Raw genomic sequence first — 16,683 nt, 5'->3', positions numbered from 1 at the left:
AGGAAGCACCAAACCCACCCTGGATGCAACAAACCCACCCCTGGAGACAACAAACCCACCCTGGATGCAACAAACCCACCCCTGGATGCAACAAACCCACCCTGGAGACAACAAACCCACCCCTGGAGACAACAAACCCACCCCTGGAGGCAACAAACCCACCCCTGGAGACAACAAACCCACCCCTGGAGACAACAAACCCACCCTGGAGGCAACAAACCCACCCCTGGAAGCAACAAACCCACCCCTGGAGGCAACAAACCCACCCCTGGAGGCAACAAACCCACCCCTGAAGGCAACAAACCCACCCCTGGAGGAAACAAACCCACCCTGGAGGCAACAAACCCACCCCTGGAGGCAACAAACCCACCCCTGGAGGCAACAAACCCACCCCTGGAGGCAACAAACCCACCCCTGGAGGCAACAAACCCACCCCTGGAGGCAACAAACCCACCCTGGAGGCTACAAACCCACCCCTGGAAGCAACAAACCCACCCCTGGAGGCAACAAACCCACCCCTGGAGGCTACAAACCCACCCCTGGAGGCAACAAACCCACCCCTGGAGGCATCAAACCCACCCCTGGAGGCTACAAACCCACCCCTGGAGGCAACAAACCCACCCCTGGAGGCAACAAACCCACCCCTGGAGGCAACAAACCCACCCCTGGAGGCAACAAACCCACCCTGGAGGCTACAAACCCACCCCTGGAAGCAACAAACCCACCCCTGGAGGCAACAAACCCACCACTGGAGGCTACACACCCACCCCTGGAGGCAACAAACCCACCCCTGGAGGCAACAAACCCACCCCTGGAGGCAACAAACCCACCCCTGGAGGCTACAAACCCACCCCTGGAGGCAACAAACCCACCCCTGGAGGCTACAAACCCACCCCTGGAGGCAACAAACCCACCCCTGGAGGCTACAAACCCACCCCTGGATGCAACAAACCCACCCCTGGAGGCTACAAACCCACCCCTGGAGGCAACAAACCCACCCCTGGAGGCTACAAACCCACCCATGGAGGCTACAAACCCACCCCTGGAGGCAACAAACCCACCCCTGGAGGCTACAAACCCACCCCTAGAGTCTACAAACCCACCCCTGGAGGCTACAAACCCACCCCTGGATGCAACAAACCCACCCCTGGAGGCTACAAACCCACCCCTGGAGGCAACAAACCCACCCCTGGAGGCTACAAACCCACCCCTGGAGGCAACAAACCCACCCCTGGAGGCTACAAACCCACCCCTGGAGGCTACAAACCCACCCCTGGAGGCTACAAACCCACCCCTGGATGCAACAAACCCACCCCTGGAGGCTACAAACCCACCCCTGGAGGCAACAAACCCACCCCTGGAGGCTACAAACCCACCCCTGGAGGCAACAAACCCACCCCTGGAGGCTACAAACCCACCCCTGGATGCAACAAACCCACCCCTGGAGGCTACAAACCCACCCCTGGAGGCAACAAACCCACCCCTGGAGGCTACAAACCCACCCCTGGAGGCTACAAACCCACCCCTGGAGGCAACAAACCCACCCCTGGAGGCTACAAACCCACCCCTGGAGGCTACAAACCCACCCCTGGAGGCTACAAACCCACCCCTGGATGCAACAAACCCACCCCTGGAGGCTACAAACCCACCCCTGGAGGCAACAAACCCACCCCTGGAGGCAACAAACCCACCCCTGGAGGCTACAAACCCACCCCTGGAGGCAACAAACCCACCCCTGGAGGCTACAAACCCACCCCTGGAGGCTACAAACCCACCCCTGGAGGCAACAAACCCACCCCTGGAGGCAACAAACCCACCCCTGGAGGCAACAAACCCACCCCTGGAGGCAACAAACCCACCCCTGGAGGCTACAAACCCACCCCTGGAGGCAACAAACCCACCCCTGGAGGCTACAAACCCACCCCTGGAGGCAACAAACCCACCCCTGGAGGCTACAAACCCACCCCTGGAGGCAACAAACCCACCCCTGGAGGCAACAAACCCACCCCTGGAGGCAACAAACCCACCCCTGGAGGCAACAAACCCACCCCTGGAGGCTACAAACCCACCCCTGGAGGCAACAAACCCACCCCTGGAGGCAACAAACCCACCCCTGGAGGCAACAAACCCACCCCTGGAGGCAACAAACCCACCCCTGGAGGCAACAAACCCACCCAGGATGCAACAAACCCATCCTGGATGCAACACACCCACTCCTGGATGCAACAAACCCACCCCTGGAGGCAACAAACACACCCTGGATGCAACAAACCCACCCTGGAGGCAACAAACCCACCATGTAGGCAACAAACCCACCCTGGATGCAACAACCCCACCCTGGAGGCAACAAACCCACCCCTGGAAGCAACAAACCCACCCTGGAAGCACCAAACCCACCCTGGAGGCAACAAACCTACCCTGGATGCAACAAACCCACCATGGAGGCAACAAACCCACCCCTGGAGGCAACAAACCCACCCCTGGAGGCAACAAACACACCCTGGAAGCACCAAACCCACCCCTGGAGGCAACAAACCCACCCTGGATGCAACAAACCCACCCTGTAAGCAACAAACCCACCCTGGAAGCACCAAACCCACCCTGGAAGCACCAAACCCACCTGGAGGCAACAAACCCACCCCTGGAGGCAACAAACCCACCCTGGAGGCAACAAACCCACCCCTGGAGGCAACAAACCCACCCTGGAAGCACCAAACCCACCCTGGATGCAACAAACCCACCCCTGGATGCAACAAACCCACCCCTGGAGACAACAAACCCACCCCTGGAGGCAACAAACCCACACTGGAAGCAACAAACCCACCCCTGGAGGCAACAAACCCACCCCTGGAAGCAACAAACCCACCCTGGAAGCACCAAACCCACCCTGGATGCAACAAACCCACCCCTGGAGACAACAAACCCACCCTGGATGCAACAAACCCACCCCTGGATGCAACAAACCCACCCTGGAGACAACAAACCCACCCCTGGAGACAACAAACCCACCCCTGGAGACAACAAACCCACCCCTGGAGACAACAAACCCACCCCTGGAGACAACAAACCCACCCTGGAGGCAACAAACCCACCCCTGGAAGCAACAAACCCACCCCTGGAGGCAACAAACCCACCCCTGGAGGCAACAAACCCACCCCTGAAGGCAACAAACCCACCCCTGGAGGAAACAAACCCACCCTGGAGGCAACAAACCCACCCCTGGAGGCAACAAACCCACCCCTGGAGGCAACAAACCCACCCCTGGAGGCAACAAACCCACCCCTGGAGGCAACAAACCCACCCCTGGAGGCAACAAACCCACCCCTGGAGGCAACAAACCCACCCTGGAGGCTACAAACCCACCCCTGGAAGCAACAAACCCACCCCTGGAGGCAACAAACCCACCCCTGGAGGCTACAAACCCACCCCTGGAGGCAACAAACCCACCCCTGGAGGCAACAAACCCACCCCTGGAGGCTACAAACCCACCCCTGGAGGCAACAAACCCACCCCTGGAGGCAACAAACCCACCCCTGGAGGCAACAAACCCACCCCTGGAGGCAACAAACCCACCCTGGAGGCTACAAACCCACCCCTGGAAGCAACAAACCCACCCCTGGAGGCAACAAACCCACCCCTGGAGGCTACACACCCACCCCTGGAGGCAACAAACCCACCCCTGGAGGCAACAAACCCACCCCTGGAGGCAACAAACCCACCCCTGGAGGCTACAAACCCACCCCTGGAGGCAACAAACCCACCCCTGGAGGCTACAAACCCACCCCTGGAGGCAACAAACCCACCCCTGGAGGCTACAAACCCACCCCTGGATGCAACAAACCCACCCCTGGAGGCTACAAACCCACCCCTGGAGGCAACAAACCCACCCCTGGAGGCTACAAACCCACCCCTGGAGGCTACAAACCCACCCCTGGAGGCAACAAACCCACCCCTGGAGGCTACAAACCCACCCCTAGAGTCTACAAACCCACCCCTGGAGGCTACAAACCCACCCCTGGATGCAACAAACCCACCCCTGGAGGCTACAAACCCACCCCTGGAGGCAACAAACCCACCCCTGGAGGCTACAAACCCACCCCTGGAGGCAACAAACCCACCCCTGGAGGCTACAAACCCACCCCTGGAGGCTACAAACCCACCCCTGGAGGCTACAAACCCACCCCTGGATGCAACAAACCCACCCCTGGAGGCTACAAACCCACCCCTGGAGGCAACAAACCCACCCCTGGAGGCTACAAACCCACCCCTGGAGGCAACAAACCCACCCCTGGAGGCTACAAACCCACCCCTGGATGCAACAAACCCACCCCTGGAGGCTACAAACCCACCCCTGGAGGCAACAAACCCACCCCTGGAGGCTACAAACCCACCCCTGGAGGCTACAAACCCACCCCTGGAGGCAACAAACCCACCCCTGGAGGCTACAAACCCACCCCTGGAGGCTACAAACCCACCCCTGGAGGCTACAAACCCACCCCTGGATGCAACAAACCCACCCCTGGAGGCTACAAACCCACCCCTGGAGGCAACAAACCCACCCCTGGAGGCAACAAACCCACCCCTGGAGGCTACAAACCCACCCCTGGAGGCAACAAACCCACCCCTGGAGGCTACAAACCCACCCCTGGAGGCTACAAACCCACCCCTGGAGGCAACAAACCCACCCCTGGAGGCAACAAACCCACCCCTGGAGGCAACAAACCCACCCCTGGAGGCAACAAACCCACCCCTGGAGGCTACAAACCCACCCCTGGAGGCAACAAACCCACCCCTGGAGGCTACACACCCACCCCTGGAGGCAACAAACCCACCCCTGGAGGCAACAAACCCACCCCTGGAGGCAACAAACCCACCCCTGGAGGCTACAAACCCACCCCTGGAGGCAACAAACCCACCCCTGGAGGCTACAAACCCACCCCTGGAGGCAACAAACCCACCCCTGGAGGCTACAAACCCACCCCTGGAGGCAACAAACCCACCCCTGGAGGCAACAAACCCACCCCTGGAGGCAACAAACCCACCCCTGGAGGCAACAAACCCACCCCTGGAGGCTACAAACCCACCCCTGGAGGCAACAAACCCACCCCTGGAGGCAACAAACCCACCCCTGGAGGCAACAAACCCACCCCTGGAGGCAACAAACCCACCCCTGGAGGCTACAAACCCACCCCTGGAGGCAACAAACCCACCCCTGGAGGCTACAAACCCACCCCTGGAGGCAACAAACCCACCCCTGGAGGCTACACACCCACCCCTGGAGGCAACAAACCCACCCCTGGAGGCTACAAACCCACCCCTGGAGGCAACAAACCCACCCCTGGAGGCTACAAACCCACCCCTGGAGGCAACAAACCCACCCCTGGAGGCAACAAACCCACCCCTGGAGGCAACAAACCCACCCCTGGAGGCTACAAACCCACCCCTGGAGGCAACAAACCCACCCCTGGAGGCTACAAACCCACCCCTGGAGGCAACAAACCCACCCCTGGAGGCTACACAACCCACCCCTGGAGGCAACAAACCCACCCCTGGAGGCTACAAACCCACCCCTGGAGGCAACAAACCCACCCCTGGAGGCAACAAACCCACCCCTGGAGGCAACAAACCCACCCCTGGAGGCAACAAACCCACCCCTGGAGGCAACAAACCCACCCTGGAGGCAACAAACCCACCCCTGGAGGCAACAAACCCACCCCTGGAGGCAACAAACCCACCCCTGGAGGCAACAAACCCACCCCTGGAGGCAACAAACCCACCCTGGAGGCAACAAACCCACCCCTGGAGGCAACAAACTCACCCTGGAGGCAACAAACCCACCCTGGAGGCAACAAACCCACCCTGGAGGCAACAAACCCACCCTGGAGGCAACAAACTCACCCTGGAGGCAACAAACTCACCCTGGAGGCAACAAACCCACCCCTGGAGGCAACAAACCCACCCCTGGAGGCAACAAACCCACCCTGGAGGCAACAAACCCACCCCTGGAGGCAACAAACCCACCCTGGAGGCAACAAACCCACCCTGGAGGCAACAAACCCACCCCTGGAGGCAACAAACTCACCCTGGAGGCAACAAACCCACCCTGGAGGCAACAAACCCACCCTGGAGGCAACAAACCCACCCTGGAGGCAACAAACTCACCCTGGAGGCAACAAACTCACCCTGGAGGCAACAAACCCACCCCTGGAGGCAACAAACCCACCCCTGGAGGCAACAAACCCACCCTGGAGGCAACAAACCCACCCTGGAGGCAACAAACCCACCCTGGAGGCAACAAACCCACCTTGGATGCAACAAACCCACCCTGGAGGCAACAAACCCACCCTGGAGGTAACAAACCCACCCCTGGATGCAACAAACCCACCCTGGAGGCAACAAACCCACCCCTGGAGGCAACAAACCCACCCTGGAGGCTACAAACCCACCCTGGAGGCAACAAACCCACCCCTGGAGGCAACAAACCCACCCCTGGAGGCAACAAACCCACCCCTGGGGGCAACAAACCCACCCCTGGAGGCAACAAACCCACCCCTGGAGGCAACAAACCCACCCTGGAGGCAACAAACCCACCCTGGAGGCAACAAACTCACCCTGGAGGCAACAAATCCACCCTGGATGCAACAAACCCACCCTGGAGGCAACAAACCCACCCTGGAGGCAACAAACTCACCCTGGAGGCAACAAATCCACCCTGGATGCAACAAACCCACCCTGGATGCAACAAACCCACCCTGGATGCAACAAACCCACCCCTGGAGGCAACAAACCCACCCTGGAGGCAACAAACCCACCCCTGGAGGCAACAAACCCACCCTGGATGCAACAATCTAAACCATGTTTGCTCATTTTCATAACTTAAAGCAAAACTGGTATATTTACTTATACAGAATATCGTCACAAGTCTGAGGTCACATTCAGTTACCTTATTTAGCCAGAGAAATTGGCAGGATATAGTCAAGGTGTTTGGGAGCGAAGGATGTCGCGGGACACCCGCCGTCGCGTCGTGTTGAAGATAGCCATCGTCGTGCAGTGAATAATTATACACGCTGCTATCTAGATAATGTGGTGGAAGTGTTGAGAGAGTGGCAGTCAAGAGGATATCAGGGGGAGTCCGTCTCCGGCAGAGTTACTAAGTATAGTGCAGCCACAGAAGCCGGGGGTACAGGGCTCCCCTCTTCGTCGAGGTCATATATATTGACGCCCCGGAAGCAACAAATCCACCCTGGGTGGAACAAACCCACCCTGGGTGGAACAAACCCATCCTGGGTGGAACAAACCCATCCTGGATGCAACAAACCCACCCCTGGGTGGAACAAACCCATCCTGGGTGCAACAAACCCACCCTGGATGCAACAAACTCACGCCTGGATGCAACAAACTTACCCCTGGATGCAACAAACCCACCCCTGGGTGGAACAAACCCATCCTGGGTGGAACAAACCCATCCTGGGTGCAACAAACCCACCCCTGGATGCAACAAACTTACCCCTGGATGCAACAAACCCATCCTAGATGCAACAAACCCATCCTGGGTGCAAGAAACCCATCCTGGATGCAACAAACCCACCCCTGGATGCAACAAACCCATCCTGGGTGCAACAAACCCATCCTGGGTACAACAAACCCAGCCCTGAGTGCAACAAATCCACCCTGGATGCAACAAACCCATCCCTGGGTGCAACAAACCCACCCTGGGTGCAACAAACCCACCCCTGGATGCAACAAACCCACCCCTGGATGCAACAAACCCACCCCTGGATGCAATAAACCCACCCCTGGATGCAACAAGCCCACCCCTGGATGCAACAAACTCACCCCTGGATGGAACAAACCCACCCCTGGATACAACAATCCCACCCTGGGTGCAACAAACCCACCCTGGATGCAACAAACTCACGCCTGGATGCAACAAACTCACCCCTGGATGCAACAAACCCACCCCTGGATGCAACAAACTCACCCCTGGATGCAACAAACCCACCCCTGGATGCAACAAACTCACCCCTTAAGACAACAAACCCACCACTGGATGCAACAAACCCACCCCTGGATGCAACAAACTCACCCCTGGATGCAACAAACCCACCCCTGGATGCAACAAACTCACCCCTGGATGCAACAAACTCACCCCTGGATGCAACAAACTCACCCCTGGATGCAACAAACCCACCCCTGGATACAACAATCCCACCCTGGGTGCAACAAACCCACCCCTGGATGCAACAAACCCACCCCTGGATGCAACAAACCCACCCCTGGATGCAACAAACCCACCCCTGGATGCAACAAACCCACCCCTGGGTGAAACAAACCTCTGTGCTCTCGGACGTAGGTTCGAATCCTCGTCACGGCCCTTGTGGATTTGTTCATATATAGACGCTTCCGGAGAGCTTCGTGCCCAACGGTTAGGTTAGGTTAGGTTAGGTTAGGTTAGGTTAGGTTAGGTCAGAGACGCTTCACTTTTCTTTCTTTTCTCTCTCCTTCTTGCTCTCCCCTTCCTCCCCAACCAATTCGACTGGACAAGTCTCGCTTGATGCAGGCCGGCGCTCAATCCCCGACCCTCCAAGTGGTTGGGCACCATTCCTTCCCTCCGTCCCATCCCAAATCCTTATCCTGAACCCCTCCAGGTGCTATATAGAGTCTAATGGCTTGGCGCTTTCCCCTGAGAGTTCCCTCCCTCCTTCTCAGCAGCAGCCAGGCACCAGCAGCCAGAGGCACCAGCAGCCAGAGGCACCAGCAGCCAGGCACCAGCAGCCAGAGGCACCAGCAGCCAGACACCAGCAGCCAGAGGCACCAGCAGCCACAGGCACCAGCAGCCAGACACCAGCAGCCAGAGGCACCAGCAGCCAGACACCAGCAGCCAGAGGCACCAGCAGCCAGGCACCAGCAGCCACAGGCACCAGCAGCCAGACACCAGCAGCCAGAGGCACCAGCAGCCAGACACCAGCAGCCAGAGGCACCAGCAGCCAGGCACCAGCAGCCAGAGGCACCAGCAGCCAGACACCAGCAGCCAGAGGCACCAGCAGCCAGCCACTAGCAGCCAGGCACCAGCAGCCAGAGGCACCAGCAGCCAGGCACCAGCAGCCAGGCACCAGCAGCCAGGCACCAGCAGCCAGGCACCAGCAGCCAGGCACCAGCAGCCAGACACCAGCAGCCAGGCACCAGCAGCCAGGCACCAGCAGCCAGACACCAGCAGCCAGACACCAGCAGCCAGGCACCAGCAGCCAGGCACCAGCAGCCAGGCACCAGCAGCCAGACACCAGCAGCCAGAGGCACCAGCAGCCAGACACCAGCAGCCAGACACCAGCAGCCAGACACCAGCAGCCAGGCACCAGCAGCCAGGCACCAGCAGCCAGACACCAGCAGCCAGACACCAGCAGCCAGAGGCACCAGCAGCCAGAGACACCAGCAGCCAGAGGCACCAGCAGCCAGGCACCAGCAGCCAGACACCAGCAGCCAGACACCAGCAGCCAGAGGCACCAGCAGCCAGAGGCACCAGCAGCCAGAGGCACCAGCAGCCAGGCACCAGCAGCCAGACACCAGCAGCCAGACACCAGCAGTCAGAGGCACCAGCAGCCAGACACCAGCAGCCAGAGGCACCAGCAGCCAGAGGCACCAGCAGCCAGGCACCAGCAGCCAGACACCAGCAGCCAGGCACCAGCAGCCAGGCACCAGCAGCCAGGCACCAGCAGCCAGGCACCAGCAGCCAGACACCAGCAGCCAGACACTAGCAGCCAGACACCAGCAGCCAGACACCAGCAGCCAGACACCAGCAGCCAGAGGCACCAGCAGCCAGACACCAGCAGCCAGACACCAGCAACCAGACACCAGCAGCCAGAGGCACCAGCAGCCAGAGGCACCAGCAGCAAGGCACCAGCAGCCAGACACCAGCAACCAGACACCAGCAGCCAGACACCAGCAGCCAGAGGCACCAGCAGCCAGACACCAGCAGCCAGACACCAGCAGCCAGGCACCAGCAGCCAGACACCAGCAGCCAGACACCAGCAGCCAGACACCAGCAGCCAGACACCAGCTGCCAGACACTAGCAGCCAGACACCAGCAGCCAGGCACCAGCAGCCAGGCACAAGCAGCCAGACACCAGCAGCCAGGCACCAGCAGCCAGAGGCACCAGCAGCCAGACACCAGCAGCCAGGCAGCAGCAGCCAGACACCAGCAGCCAGACACCAGCAGCCAGAGGCACCAGCAGCCAGACACCAGCAGCCAGAGGCACCAGCAGCCAGACACCAGCAGCCAGAGGCACCAGCAGCCAGACACCAGCAGCCAGAGGCACCAGCAGCCAGAGGCACCAGCAGCCAGGCACCAGCAGCCAGACACCAGCAGCCAGAGGCACCAGCAGCCAGACACCAGCAGCCAGAGGCACCAGCAGCCAGAGGCACCAGCAGCCAGAGGCACCAGCAGCCAGACACCAGCAGCCAGAGGCACCAGCAGCCAGACACCAGCAGCCAGGCACCAGCAGCCAGAGGCACCAGCAGCAAGGCACCAGCAGCCAGACACCAGCAGCCAGACACCAGCAGCCAGAGGCACCAGCAGCCAGACACCAGCAGCCAGACACCAGCAGCCAGACACCAGCAGCCAGACACCAGCAGCCAGACACCAGCAGCCAGGCACCAGCAGCCAGAGGCACCAGCAGCCAGACACCAGCAGCCAGAGACACCAGCAGCCAGACACCAGCAGCCAGGCACCAGCAGCCAGACACCAGCAGCCAGGCACCAGCAGCCAGACACCAGCAGCCAAACACCAGCAGCCAGGCACCAGCAGCCAGACACCAGCAACCAGACACCAGCAGCCAGACACCAGCAACCAGACACCAGCAGCCAGGCACCAGCAGCCAGGCATCAGCAGCCAGACACCAGCAGCCAGAGGCACCAGCAGCCAGACACTAGCAGCCAGACACCAGCAGCCAGAGGCACCAGCAGCCAGGCACCAGCAGCCAGACACCAGCAGCCAGGCACCAGCAGCCAGACACCAGCAGCCAGACACCAGCAGCCAGAGACACCAGCAGCCAGGCACCAGCAGCCAGAGACACCAGCAGCCAGACACCAGCAGCCAGAGGCACCAGCAGCCAGGCACCAGCAGCCAGACACCAGCAGCCAGACACCAGCAGCCAGACACCAGCAGCAAGAGGCACCAGCAGCCAGGCACCAGCAGCCAGACACCAGCAACCAGAGACACCAGCAGCCAGACACCAGCAGCCAGACACCAGCAGCCAGTCACCAGCAGCCAGAGGCACCAGCAGCCAGGCACCAGCAGCCAGACACCAGCAGCCAGTCACCAGCAGCCAGGCACCAGCAGCCAGACACCAGCAGCCAGGCACCAGCAGCCAGACACCAGCAGCCAGGCACCAGCAGCCAGACACCAGCAGCCAGAGACACCAGCAGCCAGGCACCAGCAGCCAGACACCAGCAGCCAGTCACCAGCAGCCAGAGGTACCAGCAGCCAGACACCAGCAACCAGAGGCACCAGCAGCCAGAGGCACCAGCAGCCACAGGCACCAGGAGCCAAACACCAGCAGCCAGACACCAGCAGCCAGGCACCAGCAGCCAGACACCAGCAGCCAGGCACCAGCAGCCAGACACCAGCAGCCAGACACCAGCAGCCAGACACCAGCAGCCAGGCACCAGCAGCCAGACACCAGCAGCCAGAGGCACCAGCAGCCAGAGGCACCAGCAGCCAGAGGCACCAGCAGCCAGGCACCAGCAGCCAGAGGCACCTGCAGCCAGACACCAGCAGCCAGTCACCAGCAGCCAGAGGCACCAGCAGCCAGAGGCACCAGCAGCCAGACACCAGCAGCCAGAGGCACCAGCAGCCAGAGACACCAGCAGCCAGAGACACCAGCAGCCAGTCACCAGCAGCCAGACACCAGCAGCCAAAGACACCAGCAGCCAGAGGCACCAGCAGCCAGAGACACCAGCAGCCAGAGACACCAGCAGCCAGTCACCAGCAGCCAGACACCAGCAGCCAGAGACACCAGCAGCCAGTCACCAGCAGCCAGACACCAGCAGCCAGTCACCAGCAGCCAGAGGCACCAGCAGCCAGAGGCACCAGCAGCCAGGCACCAGCAGCCAGGCACCAGCAGCTAGAGGCACCAGCAGCCAGGCACCAGCAGCCAGACACTAGCAGCCAGAGGCACCAGCTGCCACAGGCACCAGCAGTCAGTCACCAGCAGCCAGAGGCACCAGCAGCCAGAGGCACCAGCAGCCAGCCACCAGCAACCAGAGGCACCAGCAGCCAGAGGCACCAGCAGCCAGCCGCCAGCAGCCAGAGGCACCAGCAGCCAGAGGCACCAGCAGCCAGAGGCACCAGCAGCCAGGCACCAGCAGCCAGGCACCAGCAGCTAGAGGCACCAGCAGCCAGGCACCAGCAGCCAGACACTAGAAGCCAGAGGCACCAGCAGCCACAGGCACCAGCAGCCAGTCACCAGCAGCCAGAGGCACCAGCAGCCAGAGGCACCAGCAGCCAGCCACCAGCAGCCAGAGGCACCAGCAGCCAGAGGCACCAGCAGCTAGCCACCAGCAGCCAGAGGCACCAGCAGCCAGAGGCACCAGCAGCCAGAGGCACCAGCAGCCAGGCACCAGCAGCCAGGCACCAGCAGCTAGAGGCACCAGCAGCCAGGCACCAGCAGCCAGACACTAGCAGCCAGAGGCACCAGCAGCCAGAGGCACCAGCAGCCAGAGGCACCAGCAGCCAGCCACCAGCAGCTAGAGGCACCAGCAGCCAGAGGCACCAGCAGCCAGAGGCACCAGCAGCCAGAGGCACCAGCAGCCAGAGGCACCAGCAGCCAGCCACCAGCAGCTAGAGGCACCAGCAGCCAGAGGCACCAGCAGCCACAGGCACCAGCAGCCAGAGGCACCAGCAGCCAGAGGCACCAGCAGCCAGAGCCACCAGCAGCCAGAGGCACCAGCAGCCAGAGCCACCAGCAGCCAGAGACACCAGCAGCCACAGGCACCAGGAGCCAAACACCAGCAGCCAGACACCAGCAGCCAGGCACCAGCAGCCAGAGGCACCAGCAGCCAGGCACCAGCAGCCAGAGGCACCAACAGCCAGAGGCACCAGCAGCCAGACACTAGCAGCCAGAGGCACCAGCAGCCAGACACCAGCAGCCAGAGGCACCAGCAGCCAGGTACCAGCAGCCAGAGGCACCAGCAGCCACAGGCACCAGCAGCCAGAGCCACCAGCAGCCAGAGGCACCAGCAGTCACAGGCACCAGTAGCCAGAGGCACCAGCAGCCAGAGGCACCAGCAGCCAGACACCAGCAGCCAGACACCAGCAGCCAGAGACACCAGCAGCCAGGCACCAGCAGCCAGACACCAGCAGCAAGAGGCACCAGCAGCCAGGCACCAGCAGCCAGAGGCACCAGCAGCCACAGGCACCAGCAGCCAGAGCCACCAGCAGCCAAAGGCACCAGCAGCCACAGGCACCAGTAGCCAGAGGCACCAGCAGCCAGAGGCACCAGCAGCCAGACACCAGCAGCCAGAGACACCAGCAGCCAGGCACCAGCAGCCAGAGCCACCAGCAGCCAGAGGCACCAGCAGCCAGAGGCGCCAGCAGCCAGACACCAGCAGCCAGACACCAGCAGCCAGAGGCACCAGCAGCCAGCCACCAGCAGCCAGAGCCACCAGCAGCCAGGCACCAGCAGCCAGAGGCACCAGCAGCCAGAGGCACCAGCAGCCAGAGCCACCAGCAGCCAGGCACCAGCAGCCAGAGGCACCAGCAGCCAGTCACCAGCAGCCAGGCACCAGCAGCCAGAGGCACCAGCAGCCAGCCACCAGCAGCCAGAGCCACCAGCAGCCAAAGGCACCAGCAGCCACAGGCACCAGTAGCCAGAGGCACCAGCAGCCAGAGGCACCAGCAGCCAGACACCAGCAGCCAGAGACACCAGCAGCCAGGCACCAGCAGCCAGAGCCACCAGCAGCCAGAGGCACCAGCAGCCAGAGGCGCCAGCAGCCAGACACCAGCAGCCAGACACCAGCAGCCAGAGGCACCAGCAGCCAGCCACCAGCAGCCAGAGCCACCAGCAGCCAGGCACCAGCAGCCAGAGGCACCAGCAGCCAGAGGCACCAGCAGCCAGAGCCACCAGCAGCCAGGCACCAGCAGCCAGAGGCACCAGCAGCCAGTCACCAGCAGCCAGGCACCAGCAGCCAGAGGCACCAGCAGCCAGCCACCAGCAGCCAGACATCTGCAGCCAGGCACCAGCAGCCAGCCACCAGCAGCCAGAGGCACCAGCAGCCAGACACGAGCAGCCAGAGGCACCAGCAGCCAGACACCAGCAGCCAGCCACCAGCAGCTAGAGGCATCAGCAGCCAGAGGCACCAGCAGCCAGAGGCACCAGCAGCCAGGCACCAGCAACCAGAGGCACCAGCAGCCACAGACACCAGCAGCCAGAGCCACCAGCAGCCAGAGCCACCAGCAGCCAGAGGCACCAGGACCAACCTCGACCCTGGCTATGATATTCCCCTTATTAGTATGTCAGGTTGCAGGCCACAGAAGCGCCGCGTCACGCTGCAAATTGACACAGAGAGGTGCACAGCTCCAGCAGCAGCAGCAGCAGCCTGGGGAAGGGAGGGCAGATATAAAGGCCGCTTGTGGCACAGCGGTGACCTCCACTTGTTACCCAAGGGTGGAGTGCTGGTCCAGGAGAGCCACGATGGCTGGTAAACACAGGAGGGATAAAAAAACCCATTGTGGGGGGGACTGTGAATGGGCGGTAAAGGAGCGCGAGTGTAAAAAGGGACCAGTAAGAGCTGGGAAGTGAAACACGAGATGGTAAATACAGCTCAGAAGAGGAGGCAGATCTAGAGTGAAGAGCGTCATTAGCTTGACGGAGCTACCTACCCCCCCTTCCTCTAAGTTACGGGAAATAGAGGGCAATAGTGGCTCTGGTTGGTACCGACGTCTTAAAGGCTTTAACTTCCTCTCAAACTTCATCTTCGTAACTCACAGTTACCGGGTCCCTCCTCTTCCACCACGACAGGGTTACCACACCCTCCCAAAAGGACAATACCTATGTAGAAAACAGGAATTGTTTACACAAGAAAGTCGACGCTTTGTGCCACTGGAGTACAAAAGGGTGAAGCAGGACTACAAGAACATACCAATCTGACCTTTTCCTTGACACGACAGCCGTCAAATGCACAGTCAACACGTTCTTACTCCTCATTTAGCACGTGTGTATGTGCTCGACATGGCCTGACATAGTGTGCTTGGGTCGCCCCGGCATTATTACACTCCAAAAATGGATGAGGGAAAAACAATAATAAATGGGAACTTACATTCCCATTTGGCATTCTAATTTATGTCAACACGTGACAAAACATTGCTGGCATTTGACCTCTGAGCAACACTCTCCCCTCGTTGTCATCAACATTTCTATGCCTATTTCCATGTCTTCTATGCCTATTTCCATGCCTTCTATGCCTATTTCCATGCCTTCTATGCCTATTTCCATGCCTTCTATGCCTATTTCCATGCCTATTTCCATGTCTTCTATGCCTATTTCCATGCCTTCTATGCCTATTTCCATGCCTTCTATGCCAATTTCCATGCCTTCTATGTCAATTTCCATGCCTTCTATGCCTATTTCCATGCCTTCTATGCCTATTTCCATGCCTTCTATGCCTATTTCCATGCCTATTTCCATGTCTTCTATGCCTATTTCCATGCCTTCTATGCCTATTTCCATGCCTTCTATGCCTATTTCCATGTCTTCTATGCCTATTTCCATGCCTTCTATGCCTATTTCCATGCCTTCTATGCCAATTTCCATGCCTTCTATGTCAATTTCCATGCCTTCTTTGCCTATTTCCATGCCTTCTATACCTATTTCCATGCCTTCTATGCCTATTTCCATGCCTTCTATGCCTATTTCCATGCCTTCTATGCCTATTTCCATGCCTTCTATGCCTATTTCCATGCCTTCTATGCCTATTTCCATGCCTTCTATGCCTATTTTCATGCCTTCTATGCCTATTTCCATGCCTTCTATGCCTATTTCCATGCCTTCTATGCCTATTTTCATGCCTTCTATGCCTATTTCCATGCCTTCTATGCCTATTTCCATGCCTTCTTTGCCTATTTCCATGTCTTCTATGCCTATTTTCATGCCTTCTATGCCTATTTCCATGCCTTCTATGCCTATTTCCATGCCTTCTATGCCTATTTCCATGCCTTCTATACCTATTTCCATGCCTTCTATACCTATTTCCATGCCTTCTATACCTATTTCCATGCCTTCTATACCTATTTCCATGCCTTCTATACCTATTTCCATGCCTTCTATACCTATTTCCATATCTTCTATGCCTATGTGAGTAGAATTTACAGTGAGTCGAATTTTCGCCACATTTGTACATAAGGATTTATGATATTTAAAAGAAATCACCACCAACTACATGGGTAGGGGGGGAGGGGTTGCCAGCACTTAGTGGGGGCAATGGGGATGTCCACCACTGAGTGGGGGCAATGGGGATGTCCACCACTGAGTGGGGGCAATGGGGATGTCCACCACTGAGTGGGGGCAATGGGGATGTCCACCACTGAGTGGGGGCAATGGGGATGTCCACCACTGAGTGGGGGCAATGGGGATGTCCACCACTGAGTGGGGGCAATGGGGATGTCCACCACTGAGTGGGGGCAATGGGGAT

At 59.9% G+C, this 16,683-nt stretch overlaps 1 protein-coding gene across 1 annotated transcript; it reads right to left on the bottom strand.

Annotated features, from left to right (window-relative positions):
* Positions 1-15,338: 15,338 nt before the first annotated feature.
* LOC138351269 (neuroblast differentiation-associated protein AHNAK-like) lies at positions 15,339-16,310 on the bottom strand. Its single transcript, XM_069302900.1, has one exon. It carries the CDS (start codon positions 16,308-16,310, stop codon positions 15,339-15,341), a length of 972 nt encoding a protein of 323 aa, XP_069159001.1.
* Between the last annotated feature and the right edge of the window lie 373 nt (positions 16,311-16,683).

The sequence above is a fragment of the Procambarus clarkii genome, chromosome 49 (genome assembly GCF_040958095.1).
Source record: "Procambarus clarkii isolate CNS0578487 chromosome 49, FALCON_Pclarkii_2.0, whole genome shotgun sequence".
NCBI classification, from domain to species: Eukaryota; Metazoa; Arthropoda; class Malacostraca; order Decapoda; family Cambaridae; genus Procambarus; species Procambarus clarkii.
The sequence above is the reverse complement of the archived record's forward strand: the minus strand, read 5'-3'. Positions and strand labels throughout refer to the sequence as shown.